Source organism: Lactuca virosa, chromosome 2 (genome assembly GCF_052849685.1).
Source record: "Lactuca virosa cultivar CGN04683 chromosome 2, Lactuca_virosa_CGN04683_v6, whole genome shotgun sequence".
Taxonomy (NCBI): domain Eukaryota; kingdom Viridiplantae; phylum Streptophyta; class Magnoliopsida; order Asterales; family Asteraceae; genus Lactuca; species Lactuca virosa.
Window position 1 is genome coordinate 162606070 of NC_136427.1, and position 12953 is coordinate 162619022.

At 34.6% G+C, this 12953-nt stretch overlaps 2 protein-coding genes across 2 annotated transcripts; both read left to right on the forward strand.

Moving 5' to 3' along the window:
- Window positions 1–2689: 2689 nt before the first annotated feature.
- LOC145157933 (glutathione S-transferase T2-like) lies at window positions 2690–3436 on the forward strand. Its single transcript, XM_079076908.1, has one exon. It carries the CDS (start codon window positions 2690–2692, stop codon window positions 3434–3436), a length of 747 nt encoding a protein of 248 aa, XP_078933034.1.
- Window positions 3437–6607: 3171 nt separating this feature from the next.
- On the forward strand, window positions 6608–12675 carry LOC145157934 (uncharacterized). Its single transcript, XM_079076909.1, has 4 exons — window positions 6608–6810; window positions 11577–11757; window positions 11806–11918; window positions 12009–12675. The coding sequence occupies exons 1-4, from the start codon at window positions 6608–6610 to the stop codon at window positions 12673–12675; spliced, it is 1164 nt and encodes a 387-aa protein (XP_078933035.1).
- The last annotated feature ends 278 nt before the right edge of the window (window positions 12676–12953 follow it).

Sequence of the window (12953 nt, forward strand, 5' to 3'; positions counted from 1 at the left end):
TGATCACACATTCATCAAGTTGTCATATTTTGTATATTTACTATTAATGTGATTATTAATAAATCATATCAATTCTTGTATTTTAATTAAGGAATAATTATTATTTTATGAAAATAATAATTATAAGAGAGTATAACTAGTTATTATTTCATATGATATGAATTAATAAGTCATGCATAACCTTTTGGGCTAGTTGGATTCTTTTCTCTTTTACCTAAAGATAAAGTTTATATTTTATAAGCTTAGAGTTTATTAAAATTAAAGAATTCATCCTCTTTTGAGAGGTATGGCCGAATTTAATAATTAAATATGGAGGTTACTTGTCAACCTCCATGCTTTGTCTCCCCATGCTTCTAAAGGCTACAAATACTTTACAGTATTTTAATGTAAACCCCTTACCTTGCATGGGATATAATAAGGGACTCTTTGCATGAAAAAGTAGCTAGTTCTTTTGTCTTACTTTCATCCCTTCTTTCTATCTAAAATTTTGAGTATGAAGAGCTTCCTTCCTTTTGAAGTTTGGTGCTTTAATTTGGTACCTAAAGCTTCCTTGATTTGTTTCCTTTAGTGCTTATTTGAGTTAAACACTTAAAGGCTTAAGACACTCAAGAATATAAGAAGGAACTAGCATTCCAAGTACCTTACTCTTGATGGTGTAACACAGAGAAAATCATGCTCTTTGATTTTTTGCTATCTTCATCAACACCCCAAAACCAAGTGTGTTTAGAGGCTTCAAAGGTTCTCATTCTAAAAACTCTATGGTTGTTTTTGTTTCATTCTAACCTTTATAAATGTATCTTTGATGGTTTGTTTTTGTTATAAACTAACAAATAAATTTGTTATTTTTAACGCTTCCGTTAACCAGTTTTTATGAAAAACTAACTTATATATTGTATCAAAACCCATAAGAAGATTCAGATATGTGGAGGTCATTCGCTTACTCGTTTGGCTCATTCCAATGGGATCGACACTAATGGGATGGTTCTGTTTCCCATCCGCAAGTTAGATGTGACTACTATGAGGAAGATGTGGTATATGGTATGGGGAGCTTATCGGATTATGAGGATCCCTTACGATGATATTGTTTTGCCTCCTAGACAAGTGGAGCTAGAGCATATTCCTTGGCCTACATTCGAGAGGCGAAAAAGACCTAGGCGCTCACCAGAGGCTGCTAGACAGGAACCTGAGCTTGAGGTCGACTTCCACCACTTGTCTCGACGCATGGATGTTCTACATGAGGAACATCATACAATCTTACAAGCTTAGCAGTGGATCATGTCATCTCTTACCAGGATTATGGAGTTTCATGGGATGGATTTTCCACCCTTTCCATGATCAGACCATGATGTAGGACCTTCAACCACACAACAGGGGATACTAGTGATGTCGATAGTGACGGCGATGAGGATGAGGAGGACGAGTACGCGAGTGTTGACGGCAATGGTGATGGTGGGGCGATTTGATTTGGTGATTTGTTGTATTTTGATATTGCTTCTACGGATTTGAAATCTTTTTATACATTTATGTATGTTATATTTTTTATTTTGATTTGTATGATCTATATGTGTGTTTATCTTAGTTTATCAATTACCGAATTTACATTTAGTTGGTGCATTGATCCGGCCAGAACTAAACATAGGTGATCAGTCTACGCTTAGTTGTGGTTTGACATACGCACTCTGATTTAGTTAGGATAACTGATTGTTATATATGATGCTTCTGATTAGTATATGTAAATGTTCTGGATTTGATATTATTATCTTTGTTAGTACTTCTAGACTATCAAATAAGGATCGACTAGGTGAGAAGTGACGGAGGGTATGACTATTTTAACATATAGTCGTTTTGAAATCCAGCAGCCCAAGTGACAGTTCAAACTAGTCACCTTTCCCGTAAGTAGTCTATCAGTTGTGTAATTAATAATAATATTTTTATTTATAGGTTTGAGGATAAACTTTATCGGAGTATATGCCCTAGGCTATAGTCGTAATTTCCTAAGGTCGGACAGAGCGGGCGCAGGGAACGGCAGCGGGAAGCTTCCCGCCCGGCGAAACACCGCACCGTCGGCGCGAGGAAGCTTTGTGCGGGAAACGGAGAGGGGAGCCTCTCCCGCTCTCTCTCTCTTGCTGCAATTGGCTGGGAAATTTTTTTTTTTTTTTGAAAAAGAACCGTTAATCAACGGTAAAAAATGTAATTTTTTTTTTGGCTGTAACGGCTAATTGTGGTTTTTTTTAGTTTTTTTTATCCTTTTTCCACTCCTATAAATACATACATATAACATCAAACATCACACTACCCTCTATTCTCTCTACTTTATATCAAAAAAAAAACGAATCCCGACAATCAAATCCCAACTTCCGATCGAAGGAAAAAAAGTCATGGTTCGAGTATAAACATCCCTCCTCGAAACATTTTTGTTATCGATTCATCCCCGCAAGGAGTTTACCGCCCCCAACTCGATGCTCCCATTCAATCCCCACTACAATTCCAATACCAAAATGTTGGCCAATATTACCCGATGCAAGTTCCAAATGTTCCGTCGCAAATGTTTTCAAACTTTGTTGTGTTTACGGATTAACAATTGCCAAATCAACCTCAACTCCAAACTCAATCTGAAACTCAAACCCAAACCCAAACCCAACAACAACACCAACTTGTTGATGAATCGGATGACGCGGAAGAAGAAGACATGGTTCCCGAAACTCAACCAACACCACCACCACAAAGACGTAAAGGGAAAAAACAAGCGCGCGAGGGTGTCGCACAACCGGGAAGACAAAAGCCGACAACATGGGTTCCACACGAAGAGCTAGTTTTGGTCAAAGCTTGGGTTGATATTTCTGAAGATTCGATTCAGGGAAACGGACAACCGGGAGAACATTTTTGGTTTCGCATTTTAGAACGATTTCGAGAGGAGCTAGGAAAATGTGACGACTACCGTACGAAACATCAACTTAATTCGAAGTTTCGAGAAATAGCAAAGGGGGTTTCAAAAATAAACGGGTTGTACAACAACCTAAAAACCCAACAAAAAAGAGGCCAAGGCGACGAAGAAATACTTCAAGAAGCGTTGCAGTTTTACCTTGAGGAAGTCGGAAAACCATTCAAGTGGCACGATTGTTGGAAATTATTGGTCCGAAGTCCTACGTGGAAAAAATACGAGCAAGATTTTATTTTTGGAGTCCAACGATCAAAGCGAACGAAAACGGGCTCTAGTGGTTACACAACCTCCTCCGATGCTCGGGTCGGTCTAGATTTAAATCAGGACGACGAACTTGAGCTAGAAGAAATTGTCTGCCCAATGGGTAGGGACAAAGCGAAGAGAAAGGGAAAAGGGACTTCTTCGAGTGCATCTGATTTCAGCGTGGACATTGACGAAATGTGGAAGATAACATCGTCGTTTGATCGATATAATCTAAATTTCTCCGAACGTTAGGCTTTCGACAAAGAAAAAGAAGAAACAAGGAAAAAGGAGCGGGCGGAGAGACAAGAAATGGAGGACATGAAGTTTTTGATGGAAAACGTCGATCATCTCTCGGGACCGGCTCTCGAGCTCGTGATGAAGAAGAGGGAAAAAATTCTGAAAAAATATGTTTCATAGGTCGTTGTTGGTTTGTTTATTTTTAGTTTGTGTGTGTGTGTGTGTTTTTTTTATTTTCTACTTTTTTAAATTTTAGGTTTAATGTAAGTTTTATTTTAATTAATGAAATGCTTTTTATTTTTAATTAAATTTTATGTTTAGTATTAATTTAAAAATTATAATTCATAACAAAAAAATTAATTTTATTTAATAAAAAAAAGTGAGGGAAGGGCTTCCCACTCATTCCTTGGGTTTGAGGTGAGGGAAAGAAAAGTGAGGGAAAGGAGGGTATGGCCCACAAAAAGTGAGGGAAGCTTTCCTCCCACTCCTTCCAGTCTAAGGGATTACTGGTTCGCTATAAACTTCGGTTGTGATACCATTCTCTGTCACACCCTCGACCGGTGGCGGAAACGCTGAGCCGTTACAGGGTACATTGATTATCCAAATCACAAAGCATAAAATGAACAATATAATTCTATTATTAATAACCCACGACTACATTGACTCTTACATGATAAAATATAACTAGTCCCATGCTTATTGTACTTCCTTGCAACGATCTTCTCTCCATTCAGTTTCCTAGGAATACATGGGTTTTAAAAACAGTCAACATAATTTTAGTGAGTTCATAGGTTTTATAGCTTTTAAATTACTCTTTGATATAGGATCTTTGTTTATGAATATATAGACTTTCGAAACTTTCTAACATTATTAGTTTCTAGGGAGTATTTTCTTTTACTATCCTTACTTCATAACTTATCATAATTTCCTTTAATATTTGATGCGCTTCTTCCACCTTTCAGGAAGAGATTTGATTTATACACTCGATTAGTTTCAAGTAGTTATTTGATAAGATACTTAGGAAAGTATCTATCTTTATATTTTAAACATATACCTTATATCTTTTTTTTTCATCGGATAAATTACATCTTGAGTACTTATCATATAACTTTTCCTTTTATAGATTTTTTTTATCACTTTTTCCTTATCTTTTTCATACTTTGACTACTTTCAAGGCGTTCCCCTTTAGGTAGTTTAATTACTTAAGGTTGGCGAGAAATGTTACAATGAGTTCCTATAATCGAGCTATATGACTTGAAATTTCCCCGCCACGACGCTTCATCAGACTTCGCAAGATTATAAAGTTACGCATGTCGGGGTTGTAGCTAGCAACCGTAGGTGGGAGTGTCAATCCAGTATAGATCTATACATACCTTTAATGTTCACTTAAGATTAACGATTATAGATGTGGGGTTAATGAATATTAATCAGCTAAAGGATGAATAATACGTCTTATTTAACAACTTGCTTTGATAAATCTTCAAAGTATAATTATTTATCCTTGTTATTCTTTCCTTTAGTTTTTCCTTTAATACAATTTCCTTACATAATCATCCATATATATACTTAACCTTATATATATATATATATATATATATATATATATATATATATATATATATATATATATATATATATAATTATCTTTGTATTGATATTCTTTGATAGGATATTAGGGCAGAGTACAACTAAGTACATTGTCTATCCTTTAGTTTTCCTTTAATATAGTTTTATTCCATAATTATTCGGATACGTATGTATATTTAATCATATACACAAAATAATTATTATGATATTGATAAGATATTAGGGCAGAGTAACAACTAGGTACAATGCTTATCCTTAAATTTTAGCTAGTATAACAACTAGATATGAGGTTATTCTAGGGAATTGACCATCATAACAACTAGGTATAATCCTCTAATGTAATCTTAGGCATTATAGCGACTAAACATAATATCATTCTTAAAGCTTAGGCAGGGTAATAATCGGGCATAATATTAACCTAACGTTGCATGAATTTTCAAAACTATTGAATTATTACAAATAATAATATTTTTGTTAAATCATTGAAATAGTTTTATAGCATGTATCCTCCCCCCCCCCCCCAGTAAAACATTTGAAAACAGTAAAAGTGGGTCGTGAACTCACATTAGTAGTGAGATCAAAGAGACTCTAACTATCGTACTGGGAGTTTCGAGCCATCGGAAAAGGAAGAGGACTTCGGATTGATTCAGAGAGACGAGAGGATGTTTGAGGTGTGGAAATTGGAGAAGTGAAGGCCTCTATTTATGGGACCAATATTGGCGTGCGTGCGGCGCAAATATCTATGCAAGCCGTATAAGGGCATCGTGGCCCCATTTAAAACTTGCCATATGTCATTTTCCTGGTGGTCCACGTATCTCGCATCTCAATGAATCTGAGTGTCAAACGTGCACGTCGTGCGTGGCGTGCATGACGCGCGCACGATTAATATTTTGTAAAATTCATATCTCCCTTGTATGAATCTTATTTCTGACATTCTTTATATATTTTTGTAGCTATCGATGAGTACGAAAACTTTCATTTAGGTTGTTTTAGCTAATTCTTACTTTCGTTTTTGGCTAGCATTTTCTGTTTTTCCAAAAATCATATCTTCTTCGTACATACTCTGTTTTTAGCCTTCTTTGCTTCAAAGCTCTTATTTCGAGGAATACTACAACTTTCCTTTTAATGAATTTAGCCAAAACTGAACCAATCTCTTAGTACTATTTTCACATTGTAAATTTTATGTACGCGGTTGATTTTAATTTTTACAAAATTCATAACCCTTTCAATCAAAGTCTTATTTTTACGAAGTTTATATCCTTGTAATCACATCGTAATGTACTTTCCTATTATGTTACCCTTTATACTAATTAACACAGCTTTTTGTGCACTTAATTATGCGATTTAAGCATATTTTGAACGTTTTTCTTTCATATGTCAGGGTTCTAAGTCTTGCGTTTAGATGCTTATCATATTCTAAGTTTTTTTTTTCAATTGGTGACTGGTGACAATTGTCGCAATTGTCACACTACTTCAAGAAGATTGGTCACCCGGAGTAGTGGACGAGAAACCGGAAGAGACAAGAGTCAAAGCCAAAGCGGCATTCATTGAGATGAACACCAATCCTATTCCAGGTTTGATGGCTGACCAATATGAGTCATGTTGAGGAATTTTGAAGAAAAAAGAGGTATAATTAAAGACGACGCAAATCCAATGGCTTACATGACAGATAAAAAGGATAATGATAATTATTGGGAAGTGGAATCAGGTTCCATTGAGCACATTACCCACAATGTCAACATCGTTGAAAAAAAACTAAAATTCACTTTGGAAGCCTTGTCCTTATTCCCAACGGTGAACCTGTACCTATTTAAGGAAGAGTTGAATACACATTGTTGGGTGGAACGAAAAGGGTTCTTACATAGACCAAAATTCACTTGCAACCTTGTATTTGTGTGTCGAATAAGTAAAGATCTTCAATGCATTGTAACTTTCTTTCGTGATTTTTTTGTTGTGCAGAAGTTGTATACGAGGAACTTGATTGGTACGGGTGAGTGCAGAAAGGGTGTATACTCGATCGGACTGATTGGGACAGAAAGGAAAGCCATGATGATGACTATTGGCGTCTAGCACAAAAGATTATGTCACACTTCTAGTACCTAGCCTATTTTTTATTCCTTTAGGTTTATCGGGCCTCTATTCTCATTTGGCTATATATAGTTTTCTATGTAATTCATTTGATTATTATTGAAATTATAAAAGCTTATTTTGGTCCATCAATTTTATCAGGTAGGTATATCTTTGTCACTTCTTCCTATTAACTTTTTTCTAACCCTCGATTTATAGAAATTTAAAATCCCTAAAACTGACCACCATTAAAATAACAAGAAAATTGCCAATTAAGAGGATTACCTCAAGTTATCCAAGAAAACTATTTGCTTGTCGAGGTGTGGCTCCGTGTAATTCTTCTAATCTCTGACGTGAATCAATAATAGAATTTCAGAAACCTTGATTCAGGTGCGATCGTCATAAACCATCATCCCCCTAGTGGAATCCAAGTCCTACATATACCATAAATAGAGAAATTAAATATCCTTCAATTTATTTTTCATGCACTAGCTACCTCTCCTTCTTTTCTTCTAAAGTCGATTCACACTCAATTCGTACTCTCCTAAATCAACTGCTCATCAACATTTTATTCAGCTATTACAGCCACCATAACCCACCTTAATCACCATCGAATCAATATCACAACAGCCCAATCCAAACACCCTTATTCTTCCCCTTTGTCTCGTGAAATAAGCCACCATTGGAGCACCCATAACCCCTAAAAACCATCAGTCAACCACTATAACCAATCACCTGCAAATCGAAGAAAAAAAGAGATTAACTCTCATTTTCTCTGTGAACCTCATCAAACCCACACATCCTTCTCAACATCGCATCCATCAAACATGCAACTAGGAGGGAGAAGGAGAGGTAGCTAGTGCGATTTTGAACAGAGAAGAAGGAAGGAGGGGGTCAATTCCTTGAAGAGCTGAAATCGAATCAAAGAAAATAGTGGAAGGGGGATGTGATCGAGAATCGATTAGAATGGGAAGAAGGTTGTGATCTTCGGTGAGTGTGTGTGACGATCGAGGGTGAAGACGGAAAGAAGAGCAGCGATCGATTTCTTGGGAGGGTACGAATTGAGTTTGAATCAGCTTTAGAAGAAAAGAAGGAGAGTTTTTTTGTACGAATTGAACCCCGAACTTATTTTTTTGGCTTTATAGGGGCACAATGTGAGTTTTTTTTTTTGTTTAAAAGGTCACTGAACCGGCTATTACAGGTTGAAATGGACTAAAAGAGTAGGTTATATCCTAGTTTAGGGACTCATAAAGCCCGAAAAAAAACTTTAGAGACTCAATAGGTAAATCCTAGAAAGTTCGTAGGGCATTTTTGTCATTTCCCCTTAACATTTTGGAGAATTGAGACTTTGAGATTTAGCTACATGCAAAAAATAAATAAATAAATAAATAAAATAAAAAAATTCCGACATAAGTTAAAAGGCTAGTAGAAGTGGTGCCACACTTGTCACAGTCCACATAGGTGTCATGTCAGCTTTGCCACACTTTAACCAAAATTAACCAAAATTTGTCTTTTACATGGCATGGATTGCCACATTTAGCATAATAATTTTTGTTAAATTAATTAATATAGAAAATAATCAACGACCAAGTTTTGTAGGTGTTATAATATAAATAATAATAATAATATTAATAATAATTAAAAATAAATCAATTTATTCGATACAAATAGATTTTATAAGTTTATGAGGGTACTATGTAATTTCCTAAAGTCAATTTTGAAGAGATATTTCAACTCTGGGATAAGATCTGTTATTAGACCAAACTACAGGGACAAGATCTGTCAAAATTGCAAATCTGGTTGTCTTCTTCGTTGAGAAAAAGCGTACAAGTTTACAATCCAAAACATAACCAGATTAAACCCTAAATATTACCCGAACCAATACACCCTCTTTCATTGGTAACTATTAGCTGAGTTGCCAAGCCGAGCTCGGCATGCCGAGGGCTTGGCCGAAAGCTCGGCTAAGTGTTTGCCGAGCTAGCCGAGGTGGTCACCGAAGCCACTCCGAGTGGCCTAAAGAGGTAGATTTGATATTTTTCATGTCGATATCCGAAACCAAACTTCTGTGGTCAAAAGCATTTATTCCATATTAATTGACGTGTCTTTTAGTTCCATTCAAAAAACTTACTGTAGTAAGTACATATATATACATTAATTAAACAGTTGTTAAAGGCAATCGTTGGAGTTGAAAACAAAATGCATTCATATTTTGCTTGCAGTGGAGCCTACCCAATTATTACCTAAGTTAATCTAAGTAAATTTATAATTAATTATTTATAATTTTTTTTTGGAAAATAAGTTTCAATCAATAAAAATAATTTAATAATTGAGAATGATGTCTATATAGTAAAATTAAGTGTCTTTTTTAGCCGACTTTTTTTTTTCTTTTTATTGAACACTAAAGATTTTATTAGAGAAAACAAAAGGAGCTGCTGACTATCAAACATTATATCATTAAAATAATCACCTAATTTCTTTAGTTTTGAAGTATTTAATACGCATAAATTATTTACTATTCTTTATACGGCTTTGGACCCAATTATTTACCTAAGTTTTAAAAACATGAATAATGCATGCATTTGTGGTGAGGACCGAGGACCGAAGAGTCTCTGTCTTCTTGTGGTGACGGCCGACATCTTTTATTTAGAGTTTTAATCTTTACCTAAGTTATAAAGAAAAAATTGGAATTTGTTTCCAGTTTCAATATTACTATTACTTAATAATTAGAGATTCAATTTTTTCGGAAAAAAAATATATAATAACAAAATTCATCTTTTTTTTTTTTTTTTGTAAAATTATTATTTATATAGATATAAAAATATATATATTTTTTATTTCGATGTGGTTGTTGACACTACCATGTAGGAAAAGAAGATAATTAGTGGAAATAATTGAAAACTATTATCATGACAAAAAGTTCGTCAAAATGGCTCATTAATGCCCATTTAGTTACCAAACGGCTTGTAGCCCAGCGGTATCAGGTGGTGCCCTCCTTCTTTGAGGTCGAGGGTTCAAGTTCCGTCGTGGACATAGGTGGAATAGGTGGTGTTAGTTTAGTAGTAGATTAGATTTGCCGGTTAAAAAAAATGTCCATTTAGTTGTGTTTTAGTTAAAAAATATTGTAAAAAAAAAGGATTTTAAGTTATATATATATATATATATATATATATATATATATATATATATATATATATATATATATATATAATGTGAAAGTTATCATAGACTGAAACAGACAACATACGATCTTCATATATAGGATGTTATGAATGTTATTGTGTATGAACATGCATGTGAGCACATGTAAAACACAACCTGTTTTTTGTATTTTAGTAAGTATTTTGTGTATTCAAGATGATGTCAATCAATGCTATTGTTGGACTTTTGTGATGAATCAATCATTATACAAGTGATTAACATTCAAAATAATCACAAACTGTATATTCTTTTCTATCCGAACTGTTACTTAACACATAGATGTTACATCATAAGCTGTGGTCTGATTCCTTAATTGAAAACAAATTGTGTTCAGATTATTTTCTGAGCACCGACGTTGGAAAATGAAAGATTGCTTAATTTACAAAAGGATATGTAACAATTTTTTGTCAGTTAAATGCAATTTAGTTCACAATATTTTAATATCCATATATGACACACTAATTGTGTTTCAAAATGTTACAAAATTTTGTTTATTGAGAGGTAATTTTTTGGTATCCCTTTTCAATGTTTTGACTCACATAATTCATTAATACTCTTCCATTATCATCAAAATACATTAGATACTTATTAGTTACTAAAATAAGACTAATATATCTCATACAACACTCCCAAACATCATGTATACATATGAATACGTGAAGTACTATATCGTTATATTTTCAAGACATTACCGTCATATATGCACACCTTATAACCTTTATTTCTATTGTTTTAAAGATTATAGCTACCTTTGTCAATTCATTTACTTCATTCACTAGCTCATCTAGTTTAGGCAACATAATTTACATGTATGGTGAAATAGATAATGAAGATGTTTGGCTAAGCTTATTTAAAAATGTTTTTAACTTTTTAGCTTATAGTTTATTAACTTATAACGGTGTTAAAACGAAGTTTTTAAAAAAATATTTAGATTAGCTTATCTCAAAACGATATAAGTTGATAAGCCATTTTGTGTGTTTGGCAAAATGACCGTAAAAGGGCTTCCTAGAGATGTTGGAGAGTTATAAATTATAAAATGTTTTGATAAGTTAGGGGTTAGTAACTTTTTTTTTTTAAAGCTTCACCCATCAATCAAACATATTTCTTCATCATATGTCCTTCTCCATCATATAATGCTTTCCTTTTTTCCTTTCTACTCATTTACACATCACACACCGTATTTGAAATCAAATAAAAATATTATTGCATAATCACACTTCAATAAACATTACTAATACAATTTAGACTAACTTTTGAGTTCTAATTATTGCCGTATAATTCTGTTAATTTCCTTGGGTTACAGGAGGATGAAACACGTTGATCTTATTAAAATTCACTCTTTTTTGGGCAATGCGAATTTTGATTTTGCGTGTACTAATGCGAGAGGTCAGTCGGGGGGAATCCTCTCGGTTTGGGATCCTTTGGTGTTCAAGAAAGACAAGGTTCTTTGCATGGAGAATGTGGTGATAGTTGAAGGGAAATGGGTTAGTAAAAATATTAATTGTTCTATTTTTAATGTTTATGCTCCTCAGGAGGCTCGAAAAAAGCAAGATTTGTGGAATTTTTTACGGTTTACCATTGAGAGAACTTTGGGAGAGTGTATTGTGTTTGGTGACTTTAACGTTGTTAAATTGACAGAGGAAAGGTATGGATCGGTTTTTAGTTCTTCTCAAGCAAATGCCTTTAATGAGTTTATTTTTTAAGCGAGTTTGGTGGATATTCCTATGGGCGGTAGGAAGTTTACTCGAGCTGATCGGGCCGGCAATAAAATGAGTCGTTTAGATAGATTTTTGGTTTCTGAAAGCTTGATTGACGTGTTTCCTGATCTACATTGCTTGGCTAAAGAGAGACGTTGGTCTGATCATTGTCCAATTCTTTTATTGGAGGGTGCGTTAGACTATGGTCCATTTTCATTCAAACTTTTTAATTTTTGGATTATGATGGATGGTTTTTCGGAGATTGTTCACTTAGCGTGTGATGAGTTTGTTCCAGACTCTAGTTGGAGTAGGTTTGTTCATCTGAAAAATAAACTTAAATTTGTTAAAAGCAGAATTAAGGAGTGGCAGTTGCTGATGCGGGCGTCTAAAGAGGAGATAAGGAAAAATTGTATTTCCCGTCTTGTTCAAATCGATAAATTGGTGGATGATGGGGTTGCTTCGGTTGAGATTATGGCGGAAAGACAAAATGTTATTTCTAAGGTGGCGGATATTGATAATTCAGATATGTTGGATTGTATTCAAAAGGCAAAAATCAAGTGGTCGGTAGAAGGTGACGAGAATAGTAAATTTTTCCACGGCACGCTAAAAAGAAAAAGAAAACAAATGGCAATTAGAGGCATTTCAATTGATGTGGGGTGGATCACGGAACCCGACTTAGTTAAAAAAGAGTTTTTTGATTTGTAACGCCCCGATTCTCAGGTATGGATTTAAATAAAAGGTTATTTGGTTTTATGTCCAACTCGACGAGTTGGTTGCCCTACTCGTCGAGTAGCAGCGGGGTGGGATCATGTGTTTAGTGACCTACTCGCCGAGTCCATGAAGGGACTCGACGAGTAGGAGCTGACAAATGAAACCCTAAATCCCGGGGTCTTGCACCCTATTTAAAGGAGCCTCAGCCTCCTTTGGTCTCTTTACAGTTCTGGAGAGTTCCTAAGAAAACCCTAATTCGTGTGGTGCTTATT

Bases quoted from the DNA above. Each gene is read 5' to 3' on its own strand.
- LOC145157933 (XM_079076908.1), top strand. From the start codon at position 2,690: ATGGTTCCCGAAACTCAACCAACACCACCACCACAAAGACGTAAAGGG.
- LOC145157934 (XM_079076909.1), top strand. From the start codon at position 6,608: ATGTTGAGGAATTTTGAAGAAAAAAGAGGTATAATTAAAGACGACGCA. The intron at 6,811-11,576 runs GTACCTATTTAA...CTTGGGTTACAG, and splicing joins TTATTCCCAACGGTGAACCT to GAGGATGAAACACGTTGATC. The intron at 11,919-12,008 runs GTATGGATCGGT...TATGGGCGGTAG, and splicing joins GTTAAATTGACAGAGGAAAG to GAAGTTTACTCGAGCTGATC.